This window comes from Thamnophis sirtalis, unplaced genomic scaffold, assembly GCF_051295495.1.
Source record: "Thamnophis sirtalis isolate CommonGarterSnake01/CBP01778 unplaced genomic scaffold, rThaSir2_p1.2 scaffold_4, whole genome shotgun sequence".
Classification (NCBI taxonomy): Eukaryota; Metazoa; Chordata; class Lepidosauria; order Squamata; family Natricidae; genus Thamnophis; species Thamnophis sirtalis.
Window position 1 is genome coordinate 87,654,740 of NW_028261384.1, and position 25,565 is coordinate 87,680,304.

Consider the following 25,565-nt stretch of genomic DNA (forward strand, 5'->3'; position numbering starts at 1 on the left):
ATGAGAAACCAGAGTTTGAATAGGGTGAATGGAGGAGTCGGGTTAGCCGTCGTCGTTGTGTGAGGTGAAGAAAGGCTGTCGGGAGCGATACCTTGGGAGGAGGTCGTGAGGGGCTGACGAAGTAAAGCCTTCCCGCCCGCCATGTCGTTGCACGGGAAGCGCAAGGAGATCTACAAGTACGAGGCGCCATGGACCGTCTACGCCATGAATTGGAGCGTCAGGCCCGACAAGCGCTTTCGACTTGCCCTCGGCAGCTTCGTAGAAGAATACAATAACAAGGTGAGCCGACCTGGCAGGGGTCAGCGGGCGAGGGGAAGCCCCTGGTGAGGCCGGGCTGAGGGTCAGGTTCCGCACTGCAGCGCATCCCCGGTCGGTCCTTAACGCCGGCAGCGGCCCAGTGGAAGGCAGCGAGCGTCGGAAAGAAAGGGAGGGGAGTGCGCGGGAGGCGGAGTTGCTCCGGGGAAGTTTGGTTAGGTTTTGCCCTCGGAGCATCTCTGCCCCTTCGAGTTGGTGCCCAGGCTGCTTACTGCGCCACGGGCAGGGAGCCGTTGAGATATTTTGTTGCTCTTGTTGTGGTGGTGTGATGAAAAAAGGAGGAAAAACTGCAACTGCGTACTTTCTGCTTCTCTAGGAAATGAGGAAGGAATACATTTATTTTCAACCTTGATAGCTTTAGAAGTTTGTAACAGATTAATAGAATTGGAAGGGATCTTGTAGGTCATCTAGTCCAACCCCCCGCCCCGCTCAAGCAGGAGACCCTACACCATTCCTGACAAATGATAGTCCCGTCTCTTCCTGAAAACCTCCAGTGATGAAGCTCCCACAACTTCCGAAGGCAACTTCTGTTCCATGGGTTGATTGTTCTCATTGTCAAAAAATTCCACTTTATTTCTAGGTTGAATCTCTTCTTGACCAATTTCCATCCGTTATTCCTTCTGGCCTTCGGATGCTTTGGGAAATAGCTTGACCCTTCCTCTTTGTGGCAGCCTCTCAAATATTGGAAGGCTGCTATCATGTCTCCTCTGGTCCTTCTCTTCACTAGACTAGCCATGCCCAGTTCCTATAACCGTTCTTCATATGTTTTAGTCTCTAGTCTCCTAATCATCCTGGTTGCTCTCCTCTGCATTTTTTCTAGAGTCTCAACATATTTTTATAGTGTGGTGACCAAAACTAGATACAGTACTCTAGGTGTAGTCTTACTAGGGCTTTATAGAATGGTATTAGTTGTGTTATTAAGATAAGTACACAATGTAAAGTTTGCTTGAGATATGCCTGCTGCATGTTCCTTCACTATTTTAGTTAAGCTTTAGTTTAGCCAAGGGCCCTGCTGAATTTATTACAATGTTGACCAAATTGATTTGTTTGGGAAACTCACATGCCTGAACTGGAGGTCTATAACTCCCTCCCTTGTTGTTTTCTTACAAAGAAGCATTTATTTGTAATTTAAATTTACAAGGTTATTTAACTCGTGTATTCTGTTTCAGGAAATATTAAACAGTCATCATAATAGTGGCCAGTGTTAGTGTGTGAACCTCCATAAAGCTTCCCAAGCTACCCAAATTGACTGCCATTGCCACAATTGTGGCAGTGAATTCTTGGGTCTATGTAACAACAACAACAAAAAACTTCTTTCTGTTCCTTCTAAATCTCTGCATTTAATTTCAATAATTACACACTGGAAGAAGAGAACTGTGTTCATTTCCATGTTATTTACACCATACATATTTCTGTTATGTCGTCTTGACTTACTTTGTTCCAAGATAGAGCTTCAGTTACTGTGATCCTTTCTCATATAGGAAGTATTCCAGCCACTCTAATCTTTGTAGTAATTCTATTTTGCACCTTTTCTAATTCTATAGTATCATTTTCAAAATGTGTCCAAAACCGTAGCTAAGGTGTAGTCTTACCATAGGTTTATATCTAGTGGCGATACGGGCGGCAAAATGTAGGCATTTCTTCGCTCTTATTGCGTCCACGGAATCCCGCCCAGCCGCCCTGTTCAGGATGACCTGCTCCCTCCTGAAAGGTGAGGGGGTGGGGGAACCCCTGCAGGGAAGAGCTGAGGAAGTTGTTCAGTTTTTGTCAGATAAAATCACTCAGCTTCGGACAGACCTTGACTCCGCTTGGGCAATACAAGCCAAGATGCCGAGGGTAAGTCTAAGTCGGATTTCCTGGGATGAGTTCGAATTTGTCACCCCTGAGGAAGTGGACGAGGCCATGGGAGCAATGAGCGCCTCCACCTGTTTACTGGACCCGTGCCCCTCCTGGCTGGTTTCGACCAGCAGGGAGGTGACACGCGGCTGGCTCCAGGCGATTAGCAAGGCTTCTATGCAGGAGGGGTCTTTCCCGCAACCACTAAAGGAAGCGGTGGTGAGACCCCTCCTCAAGAAGCCTTCTCTGGATCCAGCCATCTTGAAAAACTATCGTCCTGTCTCCAACCTTCCTTTTTTGGGGAAGGTTGATGAGAAGGTGGTGGCGCTTCAACTCCGATGGACCTTGAATGAAGCGGATTATCTGGATTCCTTTCAATCTGGTTTCAGGCCTGGGTACAGCACTGAAACCGCTTTGGTCGCACTGATCGATGATCTCTGGCAGGCCAGGGATAGAGGGCATTCCTCTATCCTGGTGCTTCTCGACCTCTCAGCGGCTTTCGATACCATTGACCATGGTATCCTTCTGCGACGTCTGGAGGAGGTGGGAGTGGGAGGCACCGTTTTATGGTGGTTCTTCTCTTACCTCTCCGGTAGGTCGCAGTCAGTGTTGGTTATGGGACAGAGGTCGACCCCTAGGCCCCTCAAGTGTGGGATGCCGCAGGGTTCGGTCCTGTCCCCCTCCTATTTAACATCTACATGAAACCGCTGGGTGAGATCATACGATGGCACGGGATAAAGTACCATCAATATGCAGATGATACGCAATTGTATCTATCTGCCCCGTGCCAGCTCAGTGTAGCGGCGGACGTGATGTGCCGATGCCTGGAAGCTGTCAGGATCCGGATGGGGATGAACAAATTGGTGCTCAATCCCGATAAGACCGAGTGGCTTTGGATGTTACCCCCGAAGGACAGTTCAGACAGTCCATCCTTGATCCTGGGGGGTGAAGATTTACACCCCTCAGAGAGGGCTCGCAATTTGGGGGTCCTCCTGGATTCACAGCTGACACTGGAACCCCATCTGTCGGCTGTGACCAGGAGGGCCTTTGCCCAGGTTCACCTGGTACACCTACTTGGACCGGGGGGCACTTCAAACGGTCACTCACACCCTTGTCACCTCAAGGCTGAATTATTGCAATGCGCTCTACATGGGGCTACCCTTGAAAAGCGTTCGGAGACTACAGCTAGTCCAGAATGCAGCTGCGCGAGCAATTTTGGGTGTGCCGAGATATACCCATATTACTCCTGTCCTCCGCGAGCTGCACTGGCTGCCAATTGGTCTCTGGATGCAATTCAAGGTGTTGGTTATCACCTTTAAAGCCCTACATGGCTCAGGAGCAGTGTATCTGCGAGACCGCCTACTGCCACACACCTCCCAACGGCCGATAAGATCACACAGGGTGGGCCTCCTTCGGATGCCATCAGCCGGACAATGTCGACTGGCGGGCCCCTGGAGGAGAGCCTTCTCTGTGACTGCTCGGACCCTGTGGAACCAGCTACCCCCCAGAGGTCCGGACCTTACCCACTCTCATGGCCTTCAGAAAAGCTGTTAAAACCTGGCTGTTCCGGCAGGTCTGGGGCTGTTAACCTTATTGTTAAGGTCCAGCCCCGATTAGAAATGTATGCATGTTGGGAATTTTTAAATTATTTTTTTATTTTGCTTTTCTTTTTTCTTTCTTTGTAAGCAACCCAGAGACCTCCGGGATTGGGCGGCCTAGAAATTTAACAAATAAATAAATAAAATAAAGGGAATATTATACTGACAATTCTGTTTAGTTCTAATAACTCCAAGTTGAATTTTAATATTTTTATAGCAGCTGCAAACAGTTGATATCTTCATTGAACCATCCAACCTGATTCCAAGATACTCTTTTTGGAATTTATTTTAAATGTATATGCCAACATGCACCCGACATTTAATTTTAGTGAATTGCATTCATCATTTTGAAGTCCATTCATCAGGATTGGAAGGTTGCTTTTAGAGTGCATCACAATTATTTTTGGATTTAAACGCGGATATGAATAATCCTTTATATATTCAGCATGGTAACTTGAATGATTACCCTAATTCCAGATATAAATAAAAGTACCAGTCCTTACACCAATTCCTTACTGGAGGACTATTCCCGGAGAAGTACTCTTCTCTGTGTCTTTTTTGATACTTTCAAAGAAGCTGGAAGGTTAGTGAGAAAAGACTTCTCTTTGGTCCTTTTCAACAAGACTAGTCCTATGTATTATTTTATCTTTAAGAATTATTTCAATTTTTCCTGCAAGAAATCATCCTGAAGTTTCTTTGTTGCCTTTCAATCTTCTTAGAAAAATTGAAACCACATTTTCCCAGTCCTTTGTTTAAAAGTATTGTATTATTTCTTGTGAAAAATTGGCAATTTTATACTTAAGTGCTCCAAAAACTCTTAGATCAAGGGTGTCAAACTCAATTTTATTGAGGGCCGCATCAGATTTGTGTTGACCTTGAAGGGCTGGGCGTAGCCATGATGGGGATGGCCGGGGTGGGCATGACACGTGACCACACCTCCACATAAATGATTTTATACATTTATAAAAATAGAGAGCCATACATTTCTGTGATTTTGGTTTTTTTTTTAATACTTGATCTACTTGATCATCTTATTAGAGAGAGACCAGATTAAGAAACTCTCTATAGGAAGACTAGAACTATAAAATTGACATGGGCTATAGTAGCAGAATCCTGCAAGCTTGGCAGGTAAAATATTTTACCTTTCCTCCCTTTTCTAACTTTCTGAGTCAAGGCTGGCCTTCCTTCAGCACCTGGAAGCCCCATTTTGGGCCTGCAAGGCCTCCTGGAGCACTCTAGTGCAAAAACCGAATGCAGGGAGGCGCACATTCCCCACCTGCACCCCATTTTCAGTAGCAGAGGCACCATGGGTTGGTCCTTTGCTATTTCCAGGCTGGCCCCGTGGGTCAGATGTAACCACTCCATGGGTCAGACCTGGGCCTCAGGCTTTGAGTTTGACACCCCTGTCTTAGATAGATACTATCTGGACATTGGAATTTATTTAGTTTTATTTGATCAATTTTACTTGTAACCATTTTTCCTTAGCTGTGTTAGTCTTTGTCCTTCAAGCCTTACATTTTGGAACTTCTGAACATGTAGGTGAAAGATGTACTGGAATAGGAATGAATGTGTGTGTGCGTGTGCGCACAGACAGACAGACACACACACTTTTTTTCCTCATAGGTTCAGCTTGTTGGGTTGGATGAAGAAAGCTCTGAATTCATTTGCAGAAATACTTTTGATCACCCCTATCCTACTACCAAGCTCATGTGGATCCCAGATACTAAAGGAGTTTATCCAGACCTTTTGGCAACCAGTGGTGACTATCTGCGAGTGTGGAGAGTAAGTAGACCATTTAGGAAATAATTCTTTTATGCTTTAATTTAAAATATATATATTCAGCACATCCAAGTATAAAAGGTTTGGTTTTTGAAGAATGTAACTTGAAGGTTTTCATAGATTTCTCAGAATATTCTCACAATATATTGGTATATTAGTAAGACTACAGCTGTATCTCAAATATAGCACTATATTCAACAGATTGATAACAATTCAAGAGATAATCATTTCACCTGTAAGCTCTTCAGTTATCAGTAAAAAGAGTGAATTTTTCAGCAGTTCATCAGAAATATATTACAAATAACCTGAAAATCTGTCTTCCTTAATGTAATGATATATGGGTTCTTATTTGGAAATAGTGCAGAAATGCTTGGAACGCTGGGGATTCACTCCTGCTGTAATATTGAATACCAGACCTGCATCATCACAATTGTGGATGCAATGGTAGACCTGGTTTGCATTACCAAAATCTGGGTGGCATGAAGAAAGGGGAAGTTCATTTATCAAAGATCTCCTCCCCCACCTCCAGGTTTTCAGTTTGTCCCAGGATGATGGTGGGCGGTAGCTATTGTCATCCCTGAAACTCTGCTGGCATCGAGGAATACTACTCTAGATAAACAAATGTGAGAACTTGTTAGTGCGATTAGACTAACAAGACCTTTGGGCTAGCTGCTGGTATATCATTCCCCATTTTGCAAAGCAGGATCCGCCATCATGGCTGCCAAAGTGATATTAGGGAGCTTCAACTTGCCAGTCCTGGCTGAAAGGTCTAGAACAGCTCAAGAGTTCTTGGCTGCCATGACAATACACCTGGCTCAGCATATTAAAGACCCAAGACCTATAAAGGATCATATGCTAGATCTGGTTTTTATCTTGGGGCAGACAGAACATGATCTTAAAAGGGGCAGGATAAATGTCAGCTCCTTGTTGTGGCTAGATCATCATAATAGCTATAGAACATCATGTTGCAATTAACCCACCCCTAATGGAGAAGGAGTTGTTAGATTGACCTACTTTGGGCACCAAATGGATCCAGTACATTTTTAGAGGGCCCAAGGATCTAATGAACAGCTCAGTTGAAATCGTGGTTGCCCAATAGAATAAAGAGATAATTAGAATGCTTGAGCAGGGCGGTCTCGCCCACTAGGGAGGTCTCTCCCTAAATTCACTATAGCTCCTTGGTTTATGAGTAGCTCAATGATATGGAGCAGTAGAGATGCCTAGAGCATTGCTGGAAGACCTATTTTGAATCTAGGTAGACTTTAATTAGAGCTCATGTCAACACGGTAGCAAATCAATCAGTAAAAAGAAACTAATATTATCACTCCTATTGCATCTGCTGAATGCACCAGCAACTCTTTTTAAATTGACTTGTTCCCTTTAAAGGAAAGATGGTTATCAAGAACATTTAAATGGGCAATATGGCAGATATAACCACTCAGATTTTAATAGAATTAGATTCTAATTGGATGGTGCTAGTAGAGGTGATTACAACTTTGTCCTATAAATTGTTCTGGCAATATTCAAATTGATTTGAATATATGAATCCTAAGGAAATGAATATGGCTCTCTCTAATGTCAGCTCTGCACTTTTCATTTGGATTCCTGCCCCTCATGAGGCCTCTTGTAAAGTGGCAGAATACTAAATTTCAAGCATTAATGCTTCTTTGATTGAAGGAATGCTCCATTACCATAAGAAGATATAATATGCCTCCTGTTCCAGAAGCCTCTTTCAACTAAATTATTGTGGACTATATAGACCTTGTGGAGTACCTCAGGTCTTTCTACTCTCTTAGCTTCTTTTGTACATCTCTGAAATCAATTGTGGGAGCTCATCTATTGTCACAGAGTCTGATATCATGGGTATGCAAAAGATGTAGCAGCTGCACATCTTGTTTATGGACTAAGCAGATAATGCAAGTAGAAATTGGGATCTAGTACGTGGGGGCTGTCAAGCTCTGGATAGGGAGGAACAGAATCAGAGTGGCTTTGATTTTTGTGGACATTTTTTCACGGGTTTAGATGGTTCACAATTTGCAGTCAGTTATTATTTGCTTAACCATAGTTTCATTAAATTCACTGGATTCATCCAACAAGCCATAGAATAAAGCAGGATTTCAAATGGTTTACAAATAAACATTTGAATCCATATGTAATTTATACTGGGTAAATTGATTTATTTGATATTGCTATATATATGAACTACTGTTATCATTTTATAACATGACTATATACACTAAGTATTCTATTTATGAACTGATCATATGTATTTGAATCTGCTTAAATTTTTAATACATTTTTTGCTTTACACTTAGAAATTGTTAACATGAGGTATGTTAACAAATAACTTTGAGTGGCTAACAACAGGGTTATTATTAGTTTATTATTTATTACAAAATAATAGTCAAAACTAACTAAAATATGAAACCTGAAAGAACTCCTGAGGAGAAAACAGATCTAATAAACTAAAAACACTATATGGTCTCCAGCTGACCCCCTTGCCTCCAGATATCCAGATATTGAAGGTTGCTGAGAGATTTCAAGGAAAGCCAGAATGGGCACACTAATCTTTCCTGGTCCTGCCAAAGATAATCCACAAGCACAATCAATACTGTTTCAGTCTTATACCCAGCTGAAAGGTGTCCAAATGATCTACTTCTTTCAGGATCATCAAGCTGTAGTGTAATCAACTTTTCCACATTTTTTCCCAAAAAGTGCAATTTAGACACAGGAAGAATTTTCCAATGAAAGCTTCTTGGAGTAAACCAACATCTCTTTCAACATTGGCAGGACATTGATTTCCCTCAGTGATAGAATTTCCACCACTAGGACTGGCTACACATAGTTTCCCAGAAAATCTTAGCAATGCAACAGGTGCATGGCTCTAATATACAGGTAGCAACCTTGCAATTCCAAAACTTCTCTCCACTTCATAAGAGCTAACAGGAACAAGAGTTAACTCATCCCAAATAACAGAGCTCACTAAGTCTCAATTATTTTCATGTGATTTGCCGCAATGCCAGTCTATTTTGGAGCCAATCCAAATACCTTTTTCTGAAGATGCCTAGAATATTCCTTACGGCAGCTCTGAAAGAGAATCTCCAGTTCTCCAGGAAAGACTGAGCCTTTCTAAACAGGACAGCTATCAAGAATATTTTGCCACTTTTACCACCATGACATAGGTCTTAATAATGGCTGTAGTTCGTGCTTCATTGAGTTCGTTCCTCATTGTCCTCCAGTACTGCTTTCAGGGTCTCTTCTCATATTTTCATCTCCTTCCACTCCTTTATGAACTAAAGGGAGTCCTGGGATTCACAGCAGGAGAAAAGCCCCATAGGCGTGATCTGATTCCATTCACAACCACCACCTTATTCTAGGCAATGACTGAAGCCGCAGTCAAACTATGCACCAGACCTGCGGGAATACTCTCTAAGCTCCCTGTGGAACCAAATAAGGTCAATCAGTGTTCAAATAGGCTCAGCCTCTCTACAACAGAGAACAATATCAAGGCAATCAGAAAGTGATCTGACCATTGACAGGAAAGAAGTAGTAATCTCCAATGCCAGGGAGAGTAATTTGTCAAGCTGCTGCCTTGAGAAGAAAATTAGATTTTGTCTATGATCATCACTATGTGTTAACCCTTGGCAAAGTGCATCGGATCCAATACTGTCTTATTGGCCATGAACTCCCAAAACATCCCACACCTTGCTCTCAAGAGAAAGCAGTTTGAAATCCCCTAAGACCATAAGTCTGAGGAAGTTCATGACCAGTCAGGCCATGCAGTCAAGGAACTTAGATAGATAGGTTGTTACACAACAGAGGTCTGCTACAGTAACAGTAATTCCAATTGCTCTCTAGAGCCCAACTTAACAAATGGAATATCCATTACATATAAAGCTGAATCTCTGAACATTACCAAAATATCTCACATAGCATTTGCTACTCTCTCATCTCTGCTCTGGGCTTTTGTGTGAAAGCATTGTGCAAAGTTATGCTACGGAAAATATTATTTATTTGCTTCTGGTTGGTAGATGTTGATGAAAATAACCAACTGTTTTAAAAAAAATAAGGTAGGTCCCGGAAGTCTGATATTTATCCATATTTCATGAATGGATAGCAAAAATAATATCTATATTTTTGAGATTATTTTCCTTGCATCTGTGGAAAAAAACCCACAAAAATATGCTTCAAAAATATTGAAGTTTAAGTGTTGTGAGATTTTAGGAGAATATTGCTTACATATAGTACTTTATAAATCAAAAGTAATTCCATCTTTAAAAAAAACATTGAATTTATCATAATCATTATCAATAATAACCTGAATATATTGTTGGTCAATGACCTTTAAAGTCCATTATGGCATGGGTTCAGGATATTTAAGGAGCTGTCTTGCCCCAAAGGGGTTGGCCTGTCTCACTCTAGCAGAAAGGACTTACTGCAAACCCCATTAGCCAAGGAATTTCATCTGGGTCTAGGAAAAGAGCCTTCTTTGTTATGTCCCCTGCTCTTCTCTCAGCACATGAGATTTGCCCCCACCTTTCTGGCCTTTAGAAGGAGCCTTAAAACCTGGATTTGCTCGTCTGTTTGGAGCCCTGGTGGAGAAGCTGTAGGCTGCAGTTGGTTAATATCAAGCACAAGAAACCAGTAGCCAGAGTTCAAAGCTACAAACTGATGACCTGTTTCACATTACACTTAGAGTTGGCCTGGTCATTTTCTACAGTTGTTGCAGTGATTGGCAAGGCACCACCACTGCTCTGCTCTAAACTCACAGTTTTTTACTCTATAATTAATATTTTGTTATTTTAATCAGTTTCTATATTTATAATGGCTTTTTATATCCCTATTTTTATTATATTGTAAGCCACCTAGAATCGCCCCAAATAGCAAAGTGGCTGGTATACAGGTCCTCAAACCATGGCCACAATTGAGCCCAAAATTTCTGCAATTGATAAGTTAGTAACCAGTTGTTAAGGGAACTTGTCTTCCCATTGAATTTGCTTGTCAGAAAGTCACACAAGGGGGTCACTGACCTTGGGATACAGCAACGGTAATAAATATGAACCAGTTGCCAAACATCTGGATTTTGATTATGTGGTCATGGGGATGCAGCAAAGTAACTGAAAAATGGTCATAAGTTACTTTTTTCAATGGTGCAACTTTGAACGGTCACTAAATAAACTCTTGTAAATCAACGACTACCTGTATAAATTGAATTAAAAAATGAATAAGAAACTTTAAAAAGGAAATCAAATTTAGATTAAATTAAAGCCAAGAAGATCCGACATTTTGACAAAATGATGAAAGCAGCATTGCACCATTATGCAAGTGCCTTTTGTATGTGCATGACACTACTGTTCTTGTCATCTGCTGCATTCATTGCTTCTGTTGATACCTCTAATTAAATCTAAAATTACAAGAAATAAATATTCATGCAATTGTATTTTCTTCTGTGCCTCCTCAAAATCTATTTAAGGGTTCAAGGAGAAGTATGGCTCTGTTGCTATAAGGAATTCCCTCCAATTTAACTAAAAACCTCTCCTGAATTCTGTATTTTAGTATAATGAAGAATCCAATAATTGCAATGGGAAAACTATACATTGTCTCTGCTGTTGCTCTCTGGATGCAATGAAATGCGTGCAGAGTTATGAAGATTTTGGAGGACAAACAAGAGAATGGCCATTTCCCTAAGTTTTAGAGAATCCATATTCTTTTAAATATTGGTATGTATATTAACTTAATATGATGACAAGTATTTCTTGATATTTTTTATTCAGGTGGGTGAAACAGAGACCAGACTAGAATGTCTGCTGAACAACAATAAGAATTCTGATTTTTGTGCTCCACTGACCTCCTTTGATTGGAATGAAGTGGATCCTTATCTGTTAGGTAAGCTCCAATTACTAATGTAGCAGAATGATGATGGTAACATTATTAAAATAACTAAAAGTTCTATTTATAATTTAAAAGTTAATAGCATAAGATTTACCAAGAGGATTAAACCAGACTTGGAAGAGCTTTCTCTGGACATTATGACTTTTTTTGTTCAACAGTAAAAACATCATGAAATAAAAAAAAATGCTCTTGACTATGACAAATACTGGAGAGGTTTACTATAGATAGTCCTCAACTTACAATTATAATTGATCCAAGAATTTGAATTGTAAGTTGTTATGATCATTAAGTGAGGCATGCTGAATGACCCCCATCCTAGCTCCCACCACTGCCATAGTTAAGTGATCATACGGGTCATTAATTTATTGCAGGGGGATGGCATGTGGAAACTGCTGTGGGCTGGGAGATTTTGAACAGCTAGGGCCATCAATGTATGCACCTCTCCCCGACCACTCCCAGAAGTCTTGGGCATTCTCCCAGCCCAAACTTGCTAGTCCATTTACTTTCCCTTTCTGCAGCTTCTGATAAATGTGCTCAGCTGATGCAAAGTGCAGGTGCTATAGAAATCTAGCTAATGTAATGTTTGAGACTCTTTCTATCTTTGGAAATGTCACCACATGAGCATCAGCCTTTATGATGTTTTGAAGCTCTTTCTAGCCTTCCGAAACAGCGCAAAGGCTGGTGTTCATCTTATGATGTTCCCTGACAGAAAGAGCCTCGGTATGTTGTGAGATGATTGAGAGTCATTGTAAAGCTCTAAGTTTCTTTCTGCATTCGGAAATATCACATTAGCTAGCTTTCTACAATAAGTGTCCTTCATATCAGCTGGTGGCACCTGCACGGAAAGGGAAGGTAAGTGGACTTATGCGGTTGGACAAGGAGAAGTCCCAGTATTTCCAGGAATAGGGGATGGATGGGAAGCTTGCACATGGGTGGGTTTGGCCAGCTGAGACCTCTCAGCACATAGCAGCAAGAATTATGCAGCACTGCCATGGTATGAGTGGGCATGCTGTCAAGATCTGAATTTTTGTCACATATCTGTATTGTAGATTTTAAGACTGCAGTAGTCAGAACTTTAGGAAGTGTTGTATGTCCCTTTGTTCAATGCTGGGATAATTTCAAATAGTCACTGAACAAACAGTAAAGGATTACCTATATGTACTTGGCTTATGGCAAATTGGTTAAATTGACATGGAGCTGTCCTGTACAGATATCTGCATCTTTTACTGTTAGCCTTTTTAAAATCACATTCTCCAATAAAGAGACCTGAAAACACTGAATAATTTTATTGTAACCACTCTTTTCTTTTGGCAATTCTTTGTCAGTACAATTATCAGCTAGTCAGTCAAAATAATTAAGTACCAGCTTTTTTAATTGTCAAATATTAAGCAGAAAAATGACTTGTGATTTTGTTGTTCTGCTTTTATAATTGCATAATGAGTCCCTGTAATAACTAAGGAGCTAGAACCTTCTTGGTTTTATTCTTTTTCTTCAATTTTATTTGAATTCTCACTAAGGCTTTAAAATTGAAGTTTATACTAGCAAATTGCATTGATGCATAAAATGAATATATGTAATTTTATTATGTTATAGATTATTGTTGATTAACATTTACTTTTATTAATGCATATTACTTCAGGTCAAATATTTTGATCATATAGGCAGTCATAGTCCCATAGTAATAAATAGAATTTTGATTAATCACAATATAGAAAAATACATTTTTTAAAAACTTGATAGTTTGATTTAAACATTTTGACTGCCATAGAGGATCCAAAGATTACAATAATATTTTACAAAATAGTTAACAGATACAGTGAGATTTCTTTCTATAAATTAAGGCGATAGAGGTTCACTTCTTGAGGTCTAGGATTAGAAATTTTATGTAATGGTCCATATTTGTATTGTATTTTATTGCTATTTTAAGAAAAAATAGTTCTAATGTATGTTTTTCCCCCCCTTTCCTCTCAAACTATGCCAGGTACTTCTAGCATTGACACAACTTGTACTATTTGGGGTTTGGAAACTGGTCAGGTCTTGGGAAGAGTGAATTTAGTGTCTGGCCATGTCAAGACTCAATTGATTGCCCATGACAAAGAGGTGATGGTGTATTATTTTTATTTTTCTGTAAATATGTGCAGTTACTAAAAGTTTAGAAAATACAACCTATACATTGGAAATAATCATCTAGGAGCCAAGGTGGGTTGTGTTGCTGCTATTAGTAATACATTTATTTTCCTTTTAGTAATTCATTGATAATGGGGAATCAATACAACAAAGTAAAATATTTTGCAAAAGAAACATTATGCTCAGAAGGAGAGAGTGTTATTCCTAAAGCCCTATTTTGTGGTAAGCATTGTCCTCTTTTAGGCTAAAGCAAATAATTTGTTGGACATATCTTCTTTGCTCCTGCCTTTGCATGAAAAATTAAAGTGGGACAGGAATCCTTAATATGGGAAGCATCGTATTTTATCACCTTCTGCTGTTGGTATCCGAACAGGTTTATGATATTGCATTCAGCCGTGCAGGAGGTGGGAGAGACATGTTTGCTTCTGTTGGTGCTGATGGCTCAGTGAGGATGTTTGATCTCAGGCACTTGGAACATAGCACTATTATCTATGAGGATCCTCAGCATCATCCTTTGCTTCGCCTTTGCTGGAATAAACAAGACCCTAACTACCTTGCGACAATGGCAATGGATGGTATGGAGGTGAGACTCTTATGTGAGAACACCTAGTACACTTTGTTTCTGAGTGTGTAGTGAGTATGGTAAACTGCTTTCCAACTACATGGTGAAAACAATGGGACTACAGCTTTAGCTACATGGATTACTGCAAATTTTCTTACTGGCCTATAGTTCCAAAAGCAAAACAATCAGGTAGATGAATATGTTAATTAGAAGATACTAGCAGAATATAATGAAATGGACAGTTAGAAATCCTTATGGTGGTTTGATGAGATGATGGGTCTTTGGTTGCTGTAGGTAGAAATAAAATAGGTAGAACCTATTTTTAGAAATAATGAATTACTTGTATTAGTTTCTCAATTTAAAGAAATATATTATACTGATAGTCTAATTGCATTAATGCATTAATGAGTAGTTATATATTTTGTATTATGATTTGTTATCTAGATCAGCAGTCACCAACTGGTGATCCATGAACTACTGGTCCACAGAAAAAATATTTACATTTTTTATATTGCACTAAATTGTGTCTTCAAAGTACAGCCCGTGGGCTGGGTACGTGCAATGAATGTTTGTGTTGCAAAGAGTTTCCCCCTTCTGGGTCTTTTTGTGTGGGGCAGAAGGGGCAGAAATTCTGACTTGGGGCCTGCTTCAGCCTCCTGGTGCGGGGCTTTAGGCAAAGGCTGGAGGGAAGTGCCGCTGGTGGTGAAGAGCCAGAGGGACTTGTTCCAGTGGGACAGCATCATGGCCTGGAACTGGCTAACCATTTCAGCCTGAGGAGCCTCCAGGCACTGGTACCTGGCCTTGCACTCCCACAGGTCTTCCCTCTGCTTGGAAAGCCTATGCTCATAGTCCTCAGTGAAGTGCTTCTGCTGAGCCTCCTTCTCGGTCAGATCTAATTTCAAATAAGCCATCTGTTTTGCCAACTCTTTCTTGTGGTAGTTGCTTAGCTCCAACAACTGTTTCCTTTTGGGGCCCTAAGGAGCCTGGGTGGGCAGGCAAGAAGTGGCTGGGAGGGGCGAGTAGAGGCCCGCAAGGCACCCCTCGATGTGAGCAACATCGAGTTGGTCACACCCACCCATCCGGTCATTAGACAAATCATATTAGTGGACCGCATGATTTAAAATTATTAATTTAGTGATCCCTGAGGTCCGAAAGGTTGGTGACCCCTGATCTAAACTTCTTTGTAGAACGTGTCTATAATCAGGAGATATTGTGAGATATTTATATTCATTATTAGAAAAAATGCATTTTTCCATCATTTGGAATAAATATGTTGACTTGACAGCTTGTTTACAGTGTGAAAGCTCTGAGCACATAAAAGACTAAGTAATGAACGGATAAAAATAAAATCTAAAATAATTAATTTAGAATTAATGTTTAGAATTATTATTTTTCTAAGGTGGTGATTCTAGATGTCAGAGTTCCTTGTACACCTGTTGCCAGGCTGAACAATCATCGAGCATGTGTAAATGGTATTGCTTGGGCTCCACATTCTTCTTGCCATATCTGTACAGCAGGTAAAAATTTATTGTTTGTATTCCTCCCCTCTTTGGACATTTAAGAAGTGATTGGGATTTACTATCATTTTTAAATATGTAAACATAGGATTGCAGTATTTACATTCTTGTATATAATTTGAAGGCTAATAAATAATACACCAAAGAAATCAAAGGCATGAGATAAGACAAAAATGAAATATATCTAAGCATAATTTTGTTGATGGCATTTCAACTCCTTGCTTCCCCACATACATAACTCTTATCGTAAATTTCTTCAACTCTGGTTTTTGTAAATCATTAACTCTATTCAGCCACAGCTTTCTTGGTTTTCACCTTTGCCTTGATTTATTCACCTGACTTGAAAATGCATATTCTGTGTTTGGCACAATGCTTGCACCTATACTTCCTAGTTTTTGATTATTGTGATCTCTTGTACTTTTACAATCAGATTTAATCAATTCCTTCCCTGAGCACACTCAACAAATTAATTTCTTTGTAGATGGCATTCATGCTTGGTCTTTTCTTTTACATAAAGGAGTAATAATGACATTCTTCCAGTAATTAGGCCCAGATGTAGTCTTCATGTACAAATTAAACAAATCATATGGCAACACCATAAGCAAAATATCTGCATAATCTTCAACTTAGAACCAAAATTGAGACAAGAATTTATATTGCTAAGCAAGGCCATTGTTAAGTGGCTAACACCCAATTTTACAAACTGTTTTCTACAATTTTTAAGCAAATCACTGCAATTGTTAAATGAATCATTTGGATGTTAAGTGAATTCAGCTTCCCTCTTTGACTTTGCTTCTCAAAAGCTGGCTGCAAAGGTTGCAAATGGTGATCCCATGATTGTGGGATGCTGCAATTATTTTAAATGCATGCCAATTGTCAAGCAGCCAAATTTTGATCAGATGAGCGCTTGTGGGTAATGCTACCAGGATGCTGGTGATCAGTTACAAGTCACTTTTTCCATCAGTTTCATCATTGTAACTAAATTGTTGCTAAATGAATGGTTGTAAGTCGAGGACTATCTGTATTATAATATATTCTACTGATGCCATCTACAATTACAATCTTAACATAATTCAGCATTCTCACAATTTTGACTTACTTTGTTTTCATCATTTCTTGAACACTTACTATTATAACATTTGTTTCAAATTCCTTCTTTGACATATCACTTTCATTCATATAAACATCTTTTAAGCATCCTTTCTTTTACTACAATTTCATCCTAATAATTTCATTGTCTTTTGAAATTGTTGTCATTCTACTTTAGGCTTTACATTTTTCGATAGACAGGCAGGCAGACAGAGAGATTCACTCTAGGTTTTATTTCTTATTTCTGTCATATAATTTTTCCAACATTCACCATTGACTTTAATGAGCTGTTCCACATTCAGAACTTATCCTTGTTTCTTTCACTAATTCAGTCCATCATAAACAATCAAATCAATCATGCTTTTTAATTCATTTCTTTATCATATGTATATGTTAGAAGATTTATACTTTAAACCACCTATTTGAACCAACAGTTTTTCCTAAGGAAATATTCATCAGGCCCTGTTCTCATTAATCCTGAGTCCCCGAATTGTCAATTTTCAGTAAGAAACATAGAAACATAGAAAACTGATGGTAGAAAAATGCCTAGAAAGTCTAGTTCATCTTTCATCAATTCCATTACCTCTTACCTGTATTACTTACATTCATATTCTTTTCAATCTTTTTTGGAAAATCTATAATTTTCAAACTAAGTACTGTATTTTTTCTTCACATCTGAAGCAACAGATCAAATTCCAATTAAAATCAAGTCCAACTGTAATTTTCTGCTTTGGATATTGTCCTGTGTTTATTTCAGTTGTGTTATTCATGGACTTCATTATGGTAAAAATGAAAGTAGCTTGGAATTCAATAGCAAACAATGAAAGAACAGGAAAAGAAAAAGTTGTAAAAATCCAGCAAGGTAGATGAGCAATTAGTCATAAATGAAAAGATAATAAAACTTTAAAACCCAGACATGTTTAAGAAAAACGAACAGCTGAAGAGAGAAGATGGTAAGAGACCCAACCTTCTGATTGCTTCTTATTGAGAACTGCAGTCTTCAAGATCTTCTCTTCCCTGTAGCTCCAATAGTCCAAAGGTCTTCTTGGGTCCTTTCTTCCTAGTCTCTTCAATAATCAGCTTTGGCAATGAAATCAGTTATTTGGCAGGAGAAAAAGCGTGATACCATCTTGGGAGACATCCTCCCAGTTCTCCTATTTCTAATCTTTAGCAGTACTAATTTGGTTGGTTTCCTTCTGTAGATATTATAAACCTCACTATCAATATTTTTTGTGCCATGTACAGTATGTACTATATGCTTATTCTTTTCTCCTTTAGCATCCTATATACATCTGCTGTGAACCAGTGATTCTCTTCCTTTTGCTTTTACTAATCTGCCTGACATAGAGACTCATATTATTAGTGTGCACTGAGCCCTGACTCCTGTCACGTTATGCTCCCTTCAAGTTTTCTTTAGAAAACCCCTGAATTTAATGCTAAGGAGCTCAGTTCCTTTTTATGATTCCTTTTATCCATCTTTACATCAGATTAGCCACAACCATCATGACTAACACCACACTTTTAGCCACACATTGAATTCACTATACACTGAACTTTTCCCTCTTGTTCCTTATATACAGGTTAAAAAAAATAGTCTGAAAAAAATAAGACTACAGCCTGTCCTGCTAAGCTACTGCCCAAACTCTGGAAATCTTTCTATACAGAAAACACATCTTTTCTGGACAGAACAATGTCAAGATCACAATCACTTCTTGACACTTCTTGTCATTCTTGACAAGTTTAACAATGCACCTGTTTTCTCTTCTGGCAGTAGCACCATACTGATACCTCAGCACCTTCAATACTTCCATATGTTTTCCTAAATAGACATTGCTTAGAATTGAGTCACTAACCAGAAGATGACTTCTTTTTAGATACTTTAGTCACCACACATGACTGATTTGCCACACCTGATGCAAACTTTCCCTTGTCCAAGCAATTTCTTTTTCACAGACCACAATTCTCTACTCAATTAAATTATCATCATCACAAACAGCTGAACTTGCCATCTTAGTACTCCTGTTAACTTAAGCACACTATAACTGCAGGGCCATACCAAAAGCATCATGTTTATGGACTGCATCTCTCATTCTGACCCCACAGTTCTCCATATGGCCTTTCTCCTGAAGGGTCTTTGTGAAAGAGGGGATGATAGTGGGGCAGTTCAACAGAACACACCAGCTGAGTTGGCCACCTAATTTCAGCCTGAAGAGCACAAACTGAACATTCTGGACAATTGGCAACAAGTGTTGCACTGAACTAATCCAGACATCCTAAAAATAAAAATACAATCGTACAAGCACTTACCAAGGATGAACTACTGATGTTTTTGAACTACTGATGTTTTTATTACTCCTCTTTTGCTCATATGCTCAGGTGGTCAGATGCTTTCACAATGAGTAATTTCACAGTTACTGACTCCAACTTACTCATTTTATATCACCTAACATAATTATTTTTCCCTTGAATAACATTCATTCACTGTGTTTCATTTTTCCCCCTAAATCTCATCCTTGGTGTTTTTATTATCAACATTTAGTAGAGCATAACATGGAACTATCACCAAGCAATGGATTCCTACTTTATGCACTCCCACAACATGATAATCTTATAAATTTAAATTAACTATAGTTTCACTTCTCTGCTTGTATTGATTAATTGTCCTCTAAAAAATTATTTCACCTTCTTTCAGATCTTTTGTATTTCCTCTTTGTTAAATTTTATAGGGACGCAACATATTTTTCTTTACTTCCTTAACTAACCCTCTTTACCATGGTCTCAGGCTGCTGTTGCTAAATGTCAGGTCTGTGGTTCACAAAGTTCCCCTCGTCCGGGACCTAATATTAGACGAGGGGGCAGACCTGGCATGTATTACTGAAACCTGGCTGGGGCAGGAGGGAGGAGTGAAATGTGCCCAGAAGGATTTCAGGTGCTCCATCAGCTGCGACCCCAGGGAAGGGGTGGGGGAGTGGCAGTCATCATCCGAGGGTCATTAGTTCCTCGTAGGATCCCTGCTCCGGAGCTTGTCGGGTGTGAATCCCTGTTGGTGAAGTTGGACCTTGGGGGTCAAGTGGGCTTGTTGCTAACGTACCTACCTCCCAACAGCGTTACAACAGCCCTCCCTGTGCTCCTCGAGTCAGTAGTCGAGCTAGTGGTTGAGTTCCCCAGGCTTATTGTTCTGGGGGATTTCAACCTGCCTTCGCTCGGCGAACGCTCTGATGGGGCACAGGAGTTCATGGCTTCCATGACAGCCATGGACTTGACCCAAGTAATTCGGGGTCCGACTCATACAGCGGGTCACACGCTTGACCTCGTATTTCTCTTGGAGCAGTGGAGATGTGATCTAGATTTGAAGGGCATTAAGACCTTGCCCTTGTCATGGTCTGATCACTTCCTACTGAGGCTTGACTTTCCGAAACCAATCCTCCACTGTAGGGAGGGGGAACCAATTAGGTGGTTCCACCCCAGGTGCCTGATGGACCCTATGGGATTTCAGACGGCGCTTGGTGAAATACATGACGCTTTCGTCCACAGTCCAGCGGAGTCCTTGGTCGCTGCTTGGAATACAGCGGCGGCAGAGGCTCTAAACCGGATTGCGCCTTTACGGCCTCTCCGCGGTAGTGGATCCAGGAGGGCTCCTTGGTTCACCGAGGAACTCCGGGAGATGAAGCTCCAAAAGAGACGCCTAGAGCGACGCTGGAGGGCCAGTAGCTCTGAATCCGACCGAACACAATTAAGAACCTTTATTAGGACTTATCTAGTGGCGATACGGGTGGCAAAATGTGCGTATTTTTCCGCTCTTATTGCATCCACAGAATCGCGCCCAGCCGCCCTGTTTAGAATAGCCCGCTTCCTCTGGAAAGGGAAGGATGCGGACGATCCTTTACAGGGTAGAGCTGAGGAATTTGTCCAGTTTCTGTTGGATAAAATCGCTCGGATTCGGACGGACCTGGACTCCAATTTGACGGTACCAGCCGAGGCGCCGGGGGAAAGTCTTGAGCGGATTTTATGGAGCAAGTTTCAACTTGTCGCTCCTGAGGAAGTGGACAAGGCCATGGGAGCAGTGAGTGCCTCCACCTGTATACTGGACCCTTGCCCCTCCTGGCTGGTCTCGACCAGCAGGGAGGTGACACATGGCTGGCTTTAGATGATTGTTAACACCTCTCTTCGGGAGGGATCCTTCCTGCACCCCTTAAAGGATGCAGTGGTGAGACCCCTCCTGAAGAAACCTTCTCTGGACCCAGCCATTTTGAACAACTATCGTCCAGTCTCTAACCTCCCTTTTGTAGGGAGGGTTGTTGAGAAGGTGGTGGCCTTTCAACTCCAACGGACCTTGGATGAAACTGATTATCTGGATCCCTTTCAGTCGGGTTTCAGGCCTGGTTACGGCACGGAAACTGCTTTGGTCGCGCTGATCGATGATCTCTGGCGAGCCAGGGATAGGGGTCATTCCTCTATCCTAGTGCTTTTTGACCTCTCAGCGGCCTTAGATACCATCGACCATGGTATCCTTCTGCGACGGTTGCGAGAGGTGGGAGTGGGAGGCACCGTCCTACGGTGGTTCTCCTACCTCTCGGACAGGTCGCAGTCGGTGTTGGTTAGAGGACAGAGATTGACCCTTAGGCCCTTCAATTATGGGGTGCCGCAGGGCTCGGTCCTGTCCCCCCTCCTATTTAACATCTACATGAAGCCACTGGGTGAGATCATACGCCGGCACGGGATTAAATACCACCAATATGCGGACGATACTCAACTGTATCTGTCCGCCCCGTGCCAACTCAGCGAAGCAGTAGAAGTGATGTGCCAGTGCCTGGAGGCTGTCAGGGTCTGGATGGGAGCGAACGAGCTTGCACTCAATCCCAACAAGACTTAGTGGCTATTGATGCTCCACCCCAAGGATGGTCCAGTTATTCCATCTCTTAGCCTGGGAGGTGAAATTATACGCCCCTCAGAGAGGGTTCGCAATTTGGGAGTCCTCCTGGATCCGCAGCTGACGTTAGAACATCATTTGTCAGCTGTGACCAGGGGGGCCTTTGCCCAGGTTCGCCTGGTGTACCTGTTGCGACCCTATCTGGACCCTTCAGATGGTCACTCACGCCCTCGTCACCTCAAGACTGGATTACTGTAACACGCTCTACATGGGGCTACCCCTGAAGAGTGCTCGAAGACTGCAGTTGCTCCATAATGCAGCAGCTCGAGCGATAATGGTGTACCAAGATACACCCATGTTACACCTATCCTCCATGAGTTGCACTGGCTCCCCATTGGTCTCCGGACACGCTTCAAGGTGCTAGTCATTACTTTTAAAGCCCTACATGGTTTAGGACCTGGTTACCTGAGAGACCACCTCCTGCCATTTACCTCCCAAAGACCGATAAGATCACACAGATTGGGTCTCCTCCGGGTGCCATCGGCGGGTCAATGTCAGCTGGCGACTCCCCGGGGGAGGGCCTTCTCTGTTGCTGCTCCGGCCCTATGGAATGATCTCCCCGTAGAGATCCGGACCCTCACTACTCTTCCGGCCTTCCGTAAAGCTACTAAGACTTGGCTGTTCCAGCAGGCCTGGGGCTGTTGATCAGCATCCAGCCCCATTTTAAGTGGTATGTATGTTGTGTAATTTTAAGTAATTGTATTTCTATTTTTAATTTTTTATATACCCTTGTTGTCTGTAAGCTGCCCAGAGTCCCCTGGGAGTGGGCGGCATACAAATGCTAATAAACTTCCAAACTTCCAAACCTATTCATTTTATATTCTACTTTGCAGTCTTCTATATATCATGAGCATCATTTAAAGTGCCTATATATATTGATTTTCACTTTCAATGGTGACTTTGGCTCTCATAACTTTCATATAATGCAAAATAATGTGGGTATAGATTATCTTACCAGCCTTACTAATGCAGAATGCAATATTCCCACATAACAATAAGGAAAATACTGATCAATTTTGACATACAGTATTTGGGGTAGAATGCCTAGGGTACAATCAAAGGTCATTTTACTCCAGCATGCTAATACTATTCTCTGCAAGCTAGTGTCCTGATAGAGGGACTACCTTGTAAACCAACAATAATAAAGGAGAATATTTGTAGCTCAGGGTTGACATGACGGGTCCTTGGTGCTCTCTGAGCTTGTTTTCTTGCAGATATTTCAATACCCAAATTAGGTAACATCATCAATACTAGTAAGGAGTGCAGTTTGCTATCACTTTATGTTCTAGTGCATGGGTTCTTAAACTACGGCCTGTGGCTCACATATGGCCCACCGAAGCCATTAATCTGGCCCATGCAGGATCATAAACGTCAACATCGGCAGTTTGAATCCCTAGTATAGGTCTCCTGCATGAGCATGTTGGAGTAGATGACCTCCACAGTCCATTTTAACTCTGTTACTATTACAAAGCAATTTAATTACTATTATTTTCTCTTGTAAAAATATTTAAATATCTAACCACCCAAAAAATACTTTTCAAGATTAACCAGATACTAGCACACATATTTGATAGTAATGTCACCCACAACTCAAGGCTTTCTAGCTTGGAAATACATGGATAAATAAATTATCTGAATTTTTTTTTTTAACTAAATCTATATTTCACCTTTGACAGCGGATGACCATCAAGCTCTCATTTGGGATATCCAGCAAATGCCTCGTGCCATTGAGGACCCAATCTTGGCTTACACAGCAGAAGGAGAAATTAACAATGTACAGTGGGCATCAACCCAGCCGGACTGGATAGCTATCTGTTACAACAACTGTCTAGAAATCCTGAGAGTGTAAAAATAATTAGGCTATGGGAAATAATGAAGCAGGATGGTAGTCTTTCAGTCTTCTAAAGTTAAGAACAAAGCTGCATTGAAACAGTGTCACTAGCTCTTATTAACTTCTTCCAGGAAGACTTACAACTGAAGTTAATGAGTATATATCATGAACTTCTTACCCATCGTTTCTCTCTCTTACCTTCCCCACTCCATGCCAATGACTCAAAAATGCAGGGATATCCTTGGTGTTTTAGATCGTCTCAGATTTTATCAACATGTTCAATTAAAGTTATGTATATATTATGGCCATTTGTGTTGAGCATTTTTATTGCAATGGCACTGAATGCCAATTAATATTCTACCTGAAATAATTTGTTATAGATGCCTAAAAGTTATTCATTGTTATACGCATTATAATAGTACCTTTTATTAAATATTATATTCTCTTTCTCTCCCTCCCTTTTTCCAGGCAATTTCTTTGATACAAGTTATGAGGTATCATACTTATTGGTTGTAATGGCTTCTATGCAACTGAGTTCTGCTTTTGTTAAAATTGTTCTTTGCCTATAAGCAAGGACTTGTCCTTTGTAGGACTTGTAGGACTCATGCAAAAATATCTCAAATTGAAGCTTTAATTTAATATGCTACATTAGATAATCATCTATATGTTGTCACTTCTCTACAACTAAAGACTCTTCAAAAGTAATCAAAGTATAAACTGGGTATTTGGATGCATACCTAGTATCTGATAGCAAAAGTGCATCTAGTTTTAATTGTATATGTGGGTGGCCCTTATAACATATTATTTACTAAAATGTAGGAAACACTTTAGCAACTAATGGTTTTTACTGTTCTAATAGATGAGCATTTTCTTGAGAAGTTTTGCTTTAAACTTTCAACAGCAGTTTTTATATCGTTTTTCTTAGCAGTGATACAATTATGCAAAACAAACAAAAATCTTTCCATAAGGCAGCAGAGCTTATTATAAACATGCTAAAATGTTGAGAATATATGTTAATATGGGATGGTGCTTTTTTCTGAAAACATGAAAAATGATCAGATGCAATTTACAGAACAAAATGTTTAAGCATTTCGTGTATATTAGAATGTTGCTTCTTATTCCCATATCAAGCTGTTTCGATATGTATGGTAACTCTTCTCTGATACACTAAAATGAGTGTATTTGTGATTGATTCTTTCTCCTTCACAAAAGAAAAACTTATTTAGATTTTAGAGAAGAGGTCATTGTTTCATATCAAACAGCATTTTTCCACAGTAACTTGAGGGAGGTATGAAAAGATCTTTTCAGATTTAACTACCAATCATGTATATAGTAAGATCAACTGTGACAAGACTATTAATTATTTGTCTAATATGTGAGTATAGTACAGCTGAGAGAAAATATAATTGATATATAAATTCCTTTACTGATACATCATGGGGATAAGATGTATCTTAGACCATGGGTGTACGATGTATCTAGTGAAGGAGCCAAAACATGCAGATCTAACAGGCAGTGTTGGATGGTCAAGTGATAAATATGGATTTGTGATAACTGTTTTACAAGGAACAATGTTCTTATTGTACTGGATATTAAATAATATGGGCTTTTGTTTTTACTACCAATTCTGAACTGTAACATGTTATGTACTCCCAGTGTGATGATTTCTTAAAGGTGTGAAATTTGTAGCATGACTATATAAAGTTCCAAACTTCTTGTTCTTTCAATGAGCAATAGCACTGATTTATGTTCCACTTCCAGGTGTTGCATATCTTTTTAAAATATTGTTAGGCAAAATTGTTACTAATTTTATCTTTATGTGGCAGACAATGGTTAACATTGCAATATTTTGATTTTTATGGAAAAATACATAAAATGGATTTTATCTTGATTTAGGACACCAATTTCTGAATTGTATTGACATTCTGTACAAATTTTAAACAGTTTTTTAAAGGGTTTGAAGTAGAATGCTGGAATTTTTAAATTGTCAATATTGCTTCCTCTGCATATTTTGGTTTGTTCCATTCCTACTTCCTTATGTGAATTCTGCCTTTCTTACGTTTTAATAAAATGGAACATTTCTAAATTA

At 40.2% G+C, this 25,565-nt stretch overlaps 1 protein-coding gene across 3 annotated transcripts; it reads left to right on the top strand.

Annotated features, from left to right (window-relative positions):
• Nucleotides 1-25,565, top strand: DCAF7 (DDB1 and CUL4 associated factor 7). Of its 3 annotated transcripts, none has more exons than XM_087713309.1 (7): nt 1-279; nt 5,373-5,531; nt 11,303-11,414; nt 13,402-13,520; nt 13,921-14,130; nt 15,509-15,626; nt 23,945-25,565. In XM_087713309.1, the coding sequence occupies exons 1-7, from the start codon at nt 142-144 to the stop codon at nt 24,043-24,045; spliced, it is 957 nt and encodes a 318-aa protein (XP_087569435.1). In that variant the 5' UTR covers nt 1-141; the 3' UTR covers nt 24,046-25,565. The 3 variants fall into 3 exon arrangements, with proteins under 3 accessions (XP_087569435.1, XP_087569436.1, XP_087569434.1); XM_087713308.1 differs by having other exon boundaries at nt 4-279; nt 23,322-25,565; XM_087713310.1 differs by lacking the exon at nt 5,373-5,531 and having other exon boundaries at nt 3-279; nt 23,322-25,565.

Bases quoted from the DNA above. Each gene is read 5' to 3' on its own strand.
- DCAF7 (XM_087713308.1), top strand. From the start codon at position 142: ATGTCGTTGCACGGGAAGCGCAAGGAGATCTACAAGTACGAGGCGCCA. The intron at 280-5,372 runs GTGAGCCGACCT...TTTTCCTCATAG, and splicing joins TAGAAGAATACAATAACAAG to GTTCAGCTTGTTGGGTTGGA. The intron at 13,521-13,920 runs GTGATGGTGTAT...GTATCCGAACAG, and splicing joins TGATTGCCCATGACAAAGAG to GTTTATGATATTGCATTCAG.